The sequence below is a fragment of the Micromys minutus genome, assembly GCF_963924665.1.
Source record: "Micromys minutus genome assembly, chromosome: 25".
NCBI classification, from domain to species: domain Eukaryota; kingdom Metazoa; phylum Chordata; class Mammalia; order Rodentia; family Muridae; genus Micromys; species Micromys minutus.
In genome coordinates, this window is record NC_137960.1 from 710,429 (window position 1) to 725,664 (window position 15,236).

At 36.6% G+C, this 15,236-nt stretch overlaps 1 protein-coding gene across 1 annotated transcript; it reads right to left on the bottom strand.

Moving 5' to 3' along the window:
- Positions 1 to 13,187: 13,187 nt before the first annotated feature.
- Positions 13,188 to 14,117, bottom strand: LOC308436940 (olfactory receptor 1G1-like; the record flags this gene model as incomplete). The annotated part of the gene is made up of 1 exon (XM_080937947.1): positions 13,188 to 14,117. One exon carries the CDS (start codon positions 14,115 to 14,117, stop codon positions 13,188 to 13,190), a length of 930 nt encoding a protein of 309 aa, XP_080794073.1.
- Positions 14,118 to 15,236: the final 1,119 nt, after the last annotated feature.

The window sequence follows — 15,236 nt, forward strand, 5'->3', positions numbered from 1 at the left end:
CCTGGGTGTTGTCATTAAAGAATTAATTGGTATGAAGACAAGTCTCTCTCTGTAGGAAATACTTGGCATGAACCCAGACCTGGTCCCTTGGCAATGGATCTCCCTCACAGCATCTATTGAGTAATTGAAATCAGAATATCAAAAGGTGAGACAAGAATTGGAGTTCATTTAAAATGTTTCCCTAGGGAGACATAAAGACAATTTGTTGAGTAGCTTTCAGGTATTCTCTAGGTGAAAGCTGTGCTATTTATCCATTTTGTTACTTTCCTCTGAATCTGTTTAACTTTGATTCCTTTGTAGGCAGAGGCTTTATCTTAGCACATAACTTAGTGCTTTGCTGACAGTGGGATTTCAAGAAATATTCCTGTCCATCCATAGAGTCAACAGCTTCAGGAGACAGTGTAAAATACTATTTTCCTGAATGACTTACCCTAACTATTTTGGCTTCAGATAATATATTGTTCACAAGGCTGCCAAGAGAGTTCCTTCATAAAATAAAATCATGATACTTATTTGTTTTTAAAAAGTTACCAAGATAAACATAAGTTTTATTAAACTGTATAATGCTTTGTTGACTTCTAAGGCTCTAAGTATTTTGAACAGGAATGACCTCATAAAATCTGTCGTGCCTCACAGTCCACATTGAATGAGCTATCAGCAAGATTCTCACTTCTCAGTATCATTTTCTATCTTGGCTCATGTCTGTTGTTAGCATAATATTGCAAATTAATTAATGAAAAATGATTCATTTTAGATCAAAGTCAAGTGAAGATAGAAGAACCCTTTTGGTGGACTTTGAGACAGCAGAAAGCAATGCACAGGACGGCATGGAAAGTATGTTTCTGACTTCTGATAATTCTTCGTAAACAACTAGTATCTAATCATTGTGTATTTACCTATTCCACAAGGCAAACACAAGTTCCACCACAGTCAGCCTCAGTACCTAATCTCAGTACCTCATTGAGCTATACTATGACTGAGAGATCATATATAGTTTTGAACCACAAGGTTTAACTTTGCCATTTCAGTTTCTCTGCAAGGTCATGCCTATCTCTTTGGCAGATTAACTTGGCACCATCAGGTATTACCATCTTGTGACATGGAGGATGGTGTTATATATATTTTGTTGAAATATTCAGTAAGATGTTAACTTAGTATTTGCCTCCTTTCACAAAGTAATGAGACATATCATGATGAAGCAAAGCAGAATCTCACTTTAATCTTCAAAGTTTGCCTAGTGCTTTGTGTAAAAATAATAGAAAATACTTACCAAGAAGTGGGTGCTGAATTTTCCCATTCATTTAGAATTTCAGAAAAAAAAATCATTTTCTCTAGTCATTGTCCTGCTGGTGTAAGTTGTATACATGGTACATCCATGTCCTTCATTCCCACATATGTAAATGGTGTTATAACATTGTTCTCTGCAATTCTACTTCATTTCAGCATCTTGCTCCTCTTTTCTTACCTTAACTGGATGTATTCTCATCAATCCAATCAAAGCTTATTGCAACAACAGTGTAACTGGCTACACTTATTTTATTCTATTATCATTATACAATCTGCAAACATTTGAGTTTTGTCTTGACACTATTACTCAAATACTTCTAGCGTCCCTTCTCTCCTACTAACTGTATATAGGTTACTGTTCTGGTTACTGCAAACTCATGGGTATTGCTCTGCCCACCTGTCCCACCCCTAGCTAGGTAGTCTTGTCTTTCAGGCTGGTAATCCATAGTTTTCCTAATTCTCACTTTAGATATCTTTCCCTCTTATTAACATTAATTACCATAGTTCCCCTCATTTGATAATTCTTTATCATTAGTCAAATTTGACCAGGGTATCTAAACAATGTTACCATTTCATTTTCTTGTCCACTTTTAAACTGTAATTGAATACATTGCCTTTTATAATCTTAGCTCTTCTGAAATAAATAGAAAGGATGATCTAGTGCATCCATTGATATTATCTGAATAAGGGTTCCAGTTTCCATGATATATACTTTTTTATTCTTGGTTAAATGTGAATTTCCTGAGAGTAGAGGCCATAATTTCTGTTTTTAAGAAAAGTTAAAAAAGCATGGCCTTGTAACAATTATTACTAGTGTATAAGATAAGCTGCTACTCTGAAAGTTGTCATTCTATGGCCTGGTCAAATACAGTCTGAAAAAAAAGACTCTTTTCAAAAGACAATGATGGCTTTGAAAACCCACCAAAAAATGAAACAATATCTTAAAAGTGTGGAAAAACATATTATGTACTAGTAAAATGTAGGCTGACAGGGTGCTCAAACCCTTTGTTTAATTTTACTTTCTTTCTTTTCACAGCTTAGCAGTATTTTTCACTGTACTTTCTGTTTACTTATGTTGTTACCTTTTCATTTATGAGAACAGTGAGCTAACAATGGAGATCTAGGAAAGAGTCCATCATGTTACTGTAATAAACAGGGCTCTATAGTAATATAGTAACAAAAGAAAAAAGATGTGTAATCTTGCTCATCAACTGCTTGGCAACAGTTATGTTATCTGTGTATGTTGAAAAAATTAAAAGTTTGTCATTGGATGGTATAACTTACAGATTTGTATTTGAGGCTAGAAAGATGGCACATTACTTAAGAGAGTTGCTCCTTATCCAGAAGACCTGAGTTTGGCTCCCCACATCCAAGTCAAGTGACATCCAAACACCCAAAATTTTAGTTCAAGGTCTTCAATCCCTTTTCAGATTTCTGTGGGCACTGACACACATGTTCACATACAAGCACAAACATACGTAAGTGTACTTTATAATAAAATATCATTTAAAACGTTATCACAAAGCAACTCTCAGCATATAAAAGAACATTGAAATAACTCCCTGCATCTGATCAGCCTGCCATGGAATGAAGCAGGATATCAACACCCAAAACAAAAGGGAGCCTACAGTCTCACAAAAACTGACCTCTCTCCTGGATGAAAAATGAGTGGTGTCAGAAATAAAGAAATTAAAGAATTTTGAGAATTCAATGAAAATGGAAACACAGCATATACAAACATATGGGACACAATGGAAGTTGTGCTTAGAGGAAAGCTGACATCAACTTGACAGCCCTCCCGAAAGCTCTAAGATAAGAAATCTCTAATTATGCCCAAGAGAAGTAGACAGTGGAAGAGAGAAACAGAAATTTTTAGAGTGTAAAGCGATGTAGGACATCAGGAGAACATGGCCCACTGAATCAAATAAACAAGGTTTATATGGGCTCACAGAGACTGAAGCAGCAAGCATGGGACCTGCATGGGTCTCCACCACATCTTCAGGATGTACTTATGGCTAGTAGCTTGGTGGTTGGTGGAAGTTCTAACAGTGGGAGTAGGTGAGTCTTTGATACTATTGTCTGCTTTTAGGAGTCTTTCCCCACTCTTAGATTGTCTTAGCCAACCTTTATGTGAGAGTTTTTGCCTTGTCTTGTATTTTGTTATGTTGTGTGCAGCTGTATTTGGAGGCCTGCTACTTTCTGAAGGGAACTGAAAAGAAATGGATCTGGTGAGAGAGGAGTGTAGTATAGGGAGGTGGGAAAGCTGAAGGCAGAGAAATTGAATTCAGGATATAGTGTGTGAGAGAAGAATCTATTTCCAATATATAAACAAATATGGCACATGTTCAATCACTGATAAAAAAATGAGTTAAAATTTTCAAGGATGTGACTGATCCTGAAAGTGAGATATAAAGACATAGCTAAAGACAAGCTACATAGTAATATGTGATGAATCTCTTGGCTTATACACAGATTGTCTCACTATTCTATGTCTTATTATACATTCATGCAAAATTCCTGTCTCAATCCTTAGTTCCATTTTAATCCAATTATTTTACTTCCATGATTTCTTTAACCCAATTAAAGCAAGCACTTATGCTCGTGTTTCTCATAGTAACTCCCACAAATATCAGTCTTAAATTTTAGTCAATATATGACTTGATATTCCAGAAAGACATCTCAGTTGAAAATTCTTTCTTTTAACTTTAAATCATTTGTCTGTCTTTTAAGGTACCTCCAATACTCTCCAGGTTTCTAGTGATTTCTATGACACATTCTCAGCCTCCTAATATGTTTATTCTTCCTGTTTTCAATTTTTTTGGAAGTCGCTTTTTGTACCTCTCTTCTAATTACAGATCTAGGATTCAAATACTCAGTAAACAAATCACTCTGTTCAAGTTACCAATTCTAGCTTTTTCCTCTAAAATATGTGGTGTGGTATGCATGTATGTGTGTGTATGAGTATATATGTGATATTTTTATATCATTTCATTGTAGAATCATATTTACTAAGAAACATACTTTCTTTAATCTTAGGTTATTTACATGCAGCATTGGAAAATGACATACAAATGGATGATGTCCTATGCCACATCTGCTATGTTCTACTCTATAACATGAGCTCATAGTCCATAAAATACCATATTTAACACTTACCTTCTGACTTAGAAACATCCACTTTGCCCAGTGGTCTTAGAGCTAAAAGCATCCTGCCCTTTGCACATATTGCTGAGACTGTATATGAGAGTAGAGATGATGGAGTCTGGAAGTCATGTCTGTATTACCTCTCTTGGGATCAGAAAAGGTTTGCTTACAAAAATGATCTTTCTTGACCTTAGAGACTCAGTTCCCAAAGTTACTCATTAGAAGCAAGTATATAATAATTTGCATTGAGATTTAATCCTTATGTATTTTAAAAATAAAATCACTAAACAGACATAAATTTTGACCATACTTCAGACAGGAAAGCTAAAAGATATTTAGAACTTATGGTCTCTTTCTAGTCATTGATCTACCTTCTTAATTAAATAAAATTTGAATAGTGTACATGCCCCAAAATATTTCCTGGGCTCTAATTATATCCACTCTAACTGTTGTATGAGTTTTAAATTGCAGTTTTATAAATACCTATAGATTCAAATGTGTCATTAATGATCCACCATAAGATTCTGACAGCATTGTTAACTTAATTCTATGTAAATTAGAATTCTTGTTGCACTCTCCTATTTATTTCCCATTCAGGTTTTTGTCATATCTGATGAAGATTTTTCACAATTCATAAATAGTTCTATAGTGTGCCATTCATTGATGTCAGCTAGGAAATATTTAACTATTTGGAACCACCAAGATAATATGTGAAGATAGTAACAGTCCATTTTTATCTCTACTAAAGTTTTCTAAATGTTGATAATATGGAGAAAACATGATCCATTCCCAAGATCATGAGAGAATAATGTTTCTGTGTCTCTGGGTACAGAAAGGCACCTGCTGGACTGAGAAGTTCCAGTAATTATTTTATTGCTTCCATTCTTTTAAACATTACTGAATTCAAGAATCTAATAGGTCTTATCACATTAATAGAATAAAATGTGTAAATATTTTCTAATGTACAGCATAGGAGGAATCCTGGAAAAAAATGAACATAGAAATTCATGAATAGAAAATTTGCCAATTTGACCATCTGTTATTCTAAGTTAAGATTCACATTTATCCCTTCACCAAATCAATTGATCATTAGAGATTTTTAAAATTATACTATATATTTATTTTCTAATCTTTATAATACCTATACCATACAAATTTGGGTGGAATTAAAGTGGTTGCTCTTAGACCACATGAATCTCAAGAAGAAGGAATACCAAAGTGCAAATGCTTCAGTCCTTCTTGGAAGGGGGAACAAAAATATTCACAGGAGGAAATACTGAGAAAAAGTTTGAAGCAGAAACCAAAGAAAAGGCCATCCAATGACTGCCCCACCTGGAGATCCAGCCTATAACAGCCACCAAACCCAGACAATATTGCTGATACCAAGAGGTACATAGTAATATGAGCCTGATATAGCTGTTTCCTGAGGGGTTCTACTAGATCATGACAAATACAGAGGCAGATGCTCACAGTCAACCATTGAACTGAAAACTGAGAAGCCATTCAAGTAGTTAGAGAAAGAATTGAAAGAGCTGGAGGGTTTTGCAACCCCTTAAGAACAACAATACCATCCAACTAAACATAGCTCCTAGGGAGCTATACAAAGACTACAAATGGATGGGCCCATGGCTCCAGTTGCATATGTAGCACAGGATGGCTCTGTTGGGCATCTATGGGAAGAAAAGCCCTTGATCCTGTCAAGGCTCATTGCCCCACTTTAGTGGAAAGTCAGGGAGGGGAAGTGGGAGGGGTTTAATGGGTAGGGAAGAACCCTCATAGAAGCAGGGGTAGGTGAAATGTGGTAGACGGTTTATGGAAGAAAAACTGGTAAATGAAGATAACATTTGAAATGCAAATAAAATATATTCCAAAAAATGTGCAAGTAATTTTTCATTTAAATAGCAGAATAATTCATAATTATTCCATAAAAGATACAAAAATTATAGAAAGTCTCTTACTTAAGAAAAATGTTTTTCTTTACAAAGATAGTGTAATTTTTCATCCATTCATTCGTGTGTGTGTGTGTGTGTGTGTGTGTGTGTGTGTGTGTGTGTGAATTTAGAGAAAGAGAATAGAACAAAACAAAACAGAAAACATTCTGGATTAAGTTTAATTTTGTTTCTATGTTCTATTAAGCCATTCAACATATTTTCAAATATATAATTTTGAATTTTCTCTTAATTATAAGTTGTGATAATTTTGTTCTAAATATGTCTAATTATATTGGCAGCCTGCACACTTCAGAGTAATTAACAATGTTCCCCACCCCAATAAATGTGAAGTTGATTTTCATTGTCTACTTTGAACACAAACTGACAGGTACATTTTAGAATTATTATGTACATATCATATCATTTTGTAAATTACAAATGCCATTCATGAGTGACTCATACTAAGATGTACACAATTTCCTTATTATTTCTGATATATATCATATATAATATATGGAAAATACTTTATATATATTATAAATTTAGTATGTGAAAAATGCAGTAGATGTTCTTACTTTAATGACATGTACTGGATGAAAAATATTGACTTGGAGATATTCTTACTGTGTTGTTTATGATGTGACTAAATAAAATTATAATAGTATAGAAAACTAAGTTTTTAGGGGCTCTGAGACTTTTCCAAAACACTCATTTTTGAGGACAGAATTTACTGCCTGCCAGCCACAAGGTCCCATAAAAAAGTCCAAATATACATCAGCAGCAGCCTAACCCCATCAAAGTTTTGAAAATGTAAAAACAATACTTTAAAAATGTAAAACAAATCTTTAGTGGACAGGTCAGAATGAGTAGGCTAGACTGACCAAGCTGAGTTAAGACAAAACAAAAATGACTACTTTAGGAACAACTCCCCTGCTCCTCCTTGTACTGAATTCCAAGGAGAACTGCAAACTGTCAACAACCTTACTGTTAAAGTTTCTCACCCCCTTAATCTCCCCTTTCTGACCAGAGAGTTTACTTTGCTGACTAGTCACAATATAGTAGTTCACCCCCCTCACAAAAAGGTATAAAAGATGTATGCTTTTTGAGTTTGGTGTTGACTGTCCCTGTGTGGCTGAGCAACCCTATGTGCACATCAGATTTAAATAAACCTTGCCATTGCAGTGATCTATCGTCAAGTTGTGTTCTGTGGGGTACTTCACCTAGGCTAAAACTTTGGGAGTCTTAGAATAGCAAATAGGAGATTCCAGTTATAATTACTTAAATTCAGAAATGCAAATTACTGCAAAAATGGTCACTTTTTTAGCCACTTATTGCCATAATAAACTGATTTAAAAAAAATAAAAAATAAAACAAAACAACAAAAAGAAAAAAAAAAACAATGTCCCAACTGCATGGACTAGTAACTTTAAAATACATTTGCAGTCTTAAAATAATATTATTTCCCCTTATGTCCAAGTAATACTGTTCTTAAGAACTATCTGAAATTACTGTTACCTGTGTCTAATGGCTTAAACCCTGCAATATCTCCCTATTATTTGAAAGTCAAACAACTCCATCCTGGGCAGATTGGGCATGCCTGCCCCTCTCCCATACTCCACATCCTGTATGTCTCCCAGGAAGTCTGTCTTAAACAAGGACACAGACTGCATGTCTCCCAGGTGGTCTGCTGTAACCAGGGATACAAGTGAGAACCTGCCCCAGTGAAAGCCCCACATATCCCAGCATAAGGAGAACAAATCAGCGTTACTGCATGCCTGTGTTCTTTGCAATCTACAGCTCCACCTGTTGCAAATCAGGCACACCTGCCCCTCTGGGGAATAACCATCCCTGACTTCAAGCTATACTCCATAGCAATAGTGATAAAAATCTCAGAGTATGGTACAGGAACAGATACATCTAGCAGTGGAATAGAAATAAAGACCCAGAAATAAACCCACCTATGGAAACATGATCTGTGATAAAGAAGCCAAAGCCACACAGTAGGAAAAAAAGAAAAAAAAATCTTCAACAAATTATACTGCTTTAACTGGCAGTCTGCATGTAGAAGAATGCAAACTGATCCATATTTATCACCTTGTACAAAGGTCAAGTCCATGTAGACAAAGGACCTCAACATAAAACCATATACACTGAATATAATTGAAGGAAAAGTGGGAAATAGCCTTGGACACATTAACATGGGGGGGGGGGTTCCTGAACCACATACTCATGAATCAGGATCTAAGAGCATTACTTAACAAAAGGAACCTCATGAAACTGCAAGGCTTCTGGAAGGTTTTGAACACTGTCAATAGGACAAAATGGCAACCTACAGAAAGGAAGAATATTTTCACTAATTCTTCATCTGAGAGAGGACTAGAATACAAAATATATAACGAACTCATAGTTAGACCCCAAAATAAAAAATAAATAACCCAATTAAATTATGGGGTACAGAGCGAAACAGATTTCTCAGCAGAAGAATCTTGAATGATCAAGAAGCACTTAAATAAATGTTCTACACCCTCAGTCATCAGGGAAATGCAAAACCAAATAACCTTGAGATTCTACCTTACACAGAACACATGATTGGGGGAATCACATTTGGAATGTAAATAAATACAATAATTTATGTAAAAAGTAGAAGAAAGTCAAATACACTGTGGTGATTTAGAAGACTCTGAACCACCTTTCCCATCTTGTGCATTTCTCTCTGCTCTTCAACTTTCTGTCTCAAACACACTGACCACCCAGTCAGCTGCAGTCCTATACTGGGGTGAATATTCTTACACTTTAAAAAGCTACATGGATAATTCCATCGTTTTTTGTCCTGAACTCTGTTTTCCTATCTTATGCTAAGAAACATAAACACACACACACACACACACACACGCACACACACAAATAATTGTTGCCCTTTTCTGTTCTGTTGGTAACAACAGAATGTATATTAATTTGGTGTATTGAGTCAGATTACCTATCTTCAACTTAATTGCAAGTTCTAGGAAGTAACAGAAACATTTTATAGTTTTAGTCAATACTATAACCTCATCATCCAAAACAATAGCTATCATTTTTACCTGAGCTCTGTGCATTTACAGTGCTCACTAAGAGCCTAATTTTATCTGTTGAGTGTTTGCTTAGAAAACTTATGAGATCATATTTACCTTTTATCTCAGTTTCCCTCTACACTTCATCCTCCAGATTCCCAACTGTGGTCTAAATTTAACAATCATCAGAGTACATAGAAACAGCAAACAGGCATACAAGTGAACCTTGTCTTAGACTGAGTAAATAATTTTAGCAATTGAGGGATAGTTGTTTTGTCATTCTGTTGTCTGCATAAAGTATTCAGATTAGTTAGAATCAGAAGCAGGATGGAAATTTCAGTACATTATCAGTGAGTCAATGAAGATGGCAAGGAGATGCCTGCCATGAATATATCTGTAGGATAAATGTTGGAAATGTAACTGTTGATGGTGGGGCATTCCAAGAATCATTAATCATTAATTGACACACATGTCCAAGGACTTTGAGTTGTAGACATTAAATGCTGTAAGAAGTAGATCCTATTATAGTTCACAAATTATTTTCATTTTTTCTGATAATAGAATCATCCCTCTTGCAACATCGCTCCTAACGAGTCATGAGTTTATATAGTAACAAATACAATGCAATATGTAATAAACCTATGTAATAAATTGAACTGATCCAAATTAAAAAGTCAGGTTTATTGGAGCAACTTCTGATGAGTTCTCTCCATTCTCAGGCAGAGGTCAATGAAGTCTCATAGCTGGGCTGGTTAGAGGCTTTTTATAGGGGAGGGGACGGAAGTGGTTATATGATGGTGAGGTACTTGGGTTATTGCCTTATTATGTGATGTTTTAGGAACCTATAGGGTTGTCTAAGGTCCAGTTGAGCACTTTGAAATCTAAAACTAGGAGCTGGCTTTGTCCAGTGTTCTGTGATGGCTTTTCCAAGTGTTCTGATGGGCTCCTGATCAGAAAAAAAGGGAGGAGACCTCATGGCCCACACCATCCCACCTTTGACCCCAACTCCCCAGCCTATCAGAATTATTTGAGAATGATTAAGGGGGATGACCTTGTCCAGGTGGTAATTTTACATATCTTTAATCCCAGCATTCAGGAGACAGAGGCATGCAGAGCTCTCAGTTCAAGGCCAGCTTGTCTACCGAGTTATTTCCAAGATAGCCAGATCTACACTCTGTATTAAAAATAAGGATGAGGAAAGTTAAATGAATAATAGTAGAAAAAGAAAAAGGAGGAGGAAGATGAAGAAGAGGAATAGGAGGGTAAGGATAGTGGGAAGCATAGAGAACAGGAAGGGGGCAATGAGAGGGAGAAGAGGGGTGAAAGGGGAAGAAGGAAGAAGAAGAAGAAGAAGAAGAAGAAGAAGAAGAAGAAGAAGAAGAAGAAGAAGAAGAAGAAGAGGAAGAAGAAGAAGAAAGAGCAGCAGAAGGAGTAGGAGGAGCTAAAGGAGAAGGGGACAAGGAGGAGGAGGAAGAAAAGGAGTGGCAATATCAACATACAAAGGTGAATTTTGTATTAGGTCCCACAACTAGACTAAGAACAATAGACAGTTGATAACTGTTGGAGGAAAAAGAATTAGAGTCTCCCATGAATAAATCCACTGATTGGTTTTCAAACGCAGAGTGCTCAGCCCAAAAACTATATAGAAATAGACAACAAAAGTAGAACCAACAATTTTTATATATTGTGTATATAAAAAATACTTACACATAAATGAATATGCATGCAATAATGTTCAAAAAAATGATTATCAAGTTGATCGATACCTAAAAATGTATTAGTCCCTGTATCTCCCATTCCTAATTTGGGTCTCAGTGGTGCCTGGGGTTAGTCCTTATAGTCTGGATGTCTGGCATCATGGTAGATGAACTAATTTCTGTTCTGATGGCCGAAATGAGGTTCTGTGGCCCACAACTTATTTAATTACTTTTACTATGATTTCTCACTCATGTTCATTCTTGTTTGCTCAGAGACTCAAGTGTTTCAATGACTATATTTTTCTCTCATTTGTCTTCCTAACTGTCCCCTGTGGGCTGGTTCTATTCTCCTATTCTCAGACTGTGGTGAATGTACTGAGAGATCTCTGTGGGACCAGAAGGACCAAGGCCTTCTCCACGTGCTCCTCTCACCTTGTTGCAGTGTTAATATTCCATGGAACACTCCTGGTCTTGTACATTGTGCCTTCTGCTGTCCATTCCCAGCTCCTCTCCAAGGTCTACACAGTGATCACCTCTATCTTTAACCCTGCCATCTATAAGTTGAGGACAGAGAAAGGTGCAGCAGGCACTACAGAGTCTTCACTACTACAAACCAACTGAAATGTGACCTAAAAAGAGGGCAGTGAAGATTTTCTCTTGGACAATCACTGTCTTGACTGAAAAGTCTCTCACAGTGGGTTGGAGATAAGTAACTATGCTCTTTCTCAGATTTTTTTAGGTGTTAAGAACTATGCCCAGTGGGAAGATAAGACTTAACCAATTTTCTCAAGTTAGTTTAACATGATATAGATTACTGTGAGTTATTTACTGAATACACCAAAAATAGTGCTCTGACTTGAGCATCATAGAGTGAAGACATGTGCTGGATTGTCACTCTGTACCCTATTGTTGTATATAGCACTGCTGCTAATAACTAATGTAAAGAAAAGTATAGAAACAATGAACCAATACAAGCACATATCAGGACAATCTTAATTTATATTATCGTAATATGACGTTTAAAGAGTTCTTTCCTATTTGGTTTGAGCATGCAAACTTGATGCATATTTTAATTTCTTATCCCACAAAATTACATGTTTTCACAAATAAGTTTACACACACATAAATACATACATATATATGTATATATACCCACACAATAACAACAATAATAAATAATTTTAAATGAATCTATGCTATAGTTAGTCTACATTAAAATATAGAATAAAATTATATTCATATTCTTACTCTTCCTATTGATTTGGTTTATTTTCAGACTCTCCAGACTCCTAACCTCTTACTTGTGATTTAGCTTCTATGAATATTAAGTTACTTTTACCATGATTTAACATCTAAGTTCAGCAGGAGTAAGGATAACAGAAAAAGGCAGAAACAATTAAAGTCACTAGATTTCCAGAACTAGAGAGATAGTAAAACCTATATGGATATCAAGGGGCTGTTGTTACCAAAAGATTGGTAGGAAATCCAACAATTATCCACTGACAGTAGAGAGATTTCAATGGATGTTCATACATCGGGAATATGAGATTAAAAAGAAAAATCAAACAACATCAAACACAACATAGTATGATTTCCAACAGATAATTGTATATTTTGCCTGCCCTATGCTTTGGCAAACTGCCTGACAAGCATTTTTAAAATGAAAATTTTATTTTATGCATGGTTTAAAGAATACAGTGCATCCAGATGAGAAAATCACAGCAGGAAGAAGAATTCACAAGTCATATTTCATGTCTGTTCAGCAAGCAAAAGCAAATGAATAATTCTAGTAAGTTGGTTTTTCCTTTTTTCAGGTTCATCATTCCAAGATGATTCTATGGATTGAATGATGCCACCCACATTCACGATGGATCTTTCCTCTTCAGTGACATATCTGCAGAGACATGTTCACAGGAATGCCCAAAGTAGTGGGTTCAGGGTAATTCCAAATCGAGTCCAGTTAACACTGAAGATGAACCATAAAAATCATGTAATTCTCCCATGAGCCATGGTGTTAACTAACTCATTTTGCATGGGTGGTAGTGATGTGTGGGGGGATTCTTCCTGAATGATGATCCTTAATCCTGAGATTTCGCCATGTTCACGATCCTTCTTAATGAACTCTTAACATCCTTATTTCTCAGACTATAAATGAAGGGGTTCAGAATGGGAGTTACCAGAGTATACATGACAGCAGCTACCACCTCCCCAGAGGAGTGAGAAGTGGATGGGGGCTTCAGGTAGGTGGCAAAGATTGTGCTGTAGAAAAGGAGGACTGCAGAGAGGTGGGAACTACATGTAGCCAAGGCTTTTCTTTTCCCCTGTGCTGACGGAACCCTAGCCACAGCATAAAAAATACAAGCATAAGAACTTACAATGCAGAAAAGTGCACTGAATCCCAAAACTACAGACAAAGCCATCATCAGGCCCTCAATGAGCCAAGTGTCTGAGCAGGAAAGCAATAAGAGAGGCCCAAAATCACAGAAAAAATGAGGAATCTCTTGATTGGTATGAAAATATAACTGAGAGAGCAATAAGGTATAGAACAGAGACACACAGTTAGTTACTCCCCATGACCCACTGACCAAAGCCCCACATCTACAGGGAGTCATGAGAAGTGGGTAGAGCAGTGGGTGGCAGATAGCAGCATAGCGGTCAATAGCCATGGCTGCCAGAAGAAGGTTATCCATGTCTGCAAACACAGCAAAGAAGTAAAACTGAGTCAGGCATCCAGAGAATGAGATTGATCCATCTCCAGTCCACAGAGCCCCCAGCATTTTAGGGGCTGTGGTTGTGATTAAGCAAAGATCTACAAGTGAGAGCTGACTGAGGAAGAAGTACATGGGGGTGTGGAGGTGAACATCAGCACCAATAGCTAACAGAAGTAGCAGGTTCCCTAAAAGGCCCAGCAAGTAGAGAGCAAAGAAGATGCTAAAGAGGAGCTGCCATTTCTCTGTGTCACTGGACAGTCCCAACAGGATAAAACCAGGAGCTTGACTGCAGTTCATCCTGGGTCTTGTTTTTCAAGAAGTAATTGGTATAAAGACAATTCTCTCTCTGTAGGCAATACTTGGCATGAACCCAGACCTGGTCTCTTGGCAATGGGTCTCCCTCATGGCATAAATTGAGCAATGGAAACCAGAATATCAAAGGGAGGGACCAGACTTGAAGTTCATTAAAAATGACTCCCTAGGGAGACATAAAGGCAATTTGTTGATTGTTTCTCTGGAATTCTCTTGGTGAAAGCTGTGCTATTTAACCATTGTCTTACTTGATTGAATAACCACTTTTTTGTGAATCTGCTTGACTTCGATTCCTTTGAAGCAGAGGATTTATCTTAGTATGTAGTTCCCTACTTTGCTCACAGTTTGATTTTAAGAAATATTCCAATCCATTCATAGAGTCACCACTCTGGTTGCAGATCCGGCAGACAAAGTAGAGTACTGATGTTTTATTGGGAGACCTACTGTAACCCCTGTTGCCTCAACTAATGCATTGTTCACAGCACTGCCAAAGCAGTTCCTTCAAAAAATAAAAATCGTGTTAGTTCTTTGTTGAAAAGAAGATACTTGGAAGCCAGAATTCATGTGACACATTTTAAGTCCTTGAGTTTATAAGGTTCTAGTATTTTGACCTTGATCATGCCTCACTCTCTACATTCAATGAGTTTTTAACAGGCAGCATTCACACATCTCAGTACAAATGTTTTACCTCAGTCAGCTTTTGTTGCCAGCATAATACTATAAACTAATTCATGAAAAGGGATTAATTTTGTATCAAGTAAAAAAATTGAAGAACCACTCTTTATAAAACCTGAAGCAACAAAGAGCAACGCACAGGACGATGTGAAAAGTGTGTGTTTCTGTGACTTCTGGTAACTCTTGTTAAGACACTCACCTAATCCAAAAGTCAACCAAAGGTTTCGTCACAGTCAGACTCAGTCCCTAATCTCAGTACCTCAATGATCTGTGGCATGACTCTGAGAGATAATGCATGGTTTCAATAATAGGGCTTATCCTTGCCAACTCAGTTTCTCTGCTAGGAAGTCTTATGGTTCTTTGACTGGCAGAAGTGCCTTGCACCATCATAGATTACTACAATTGTTATATGGCAGTTGCTACCATATG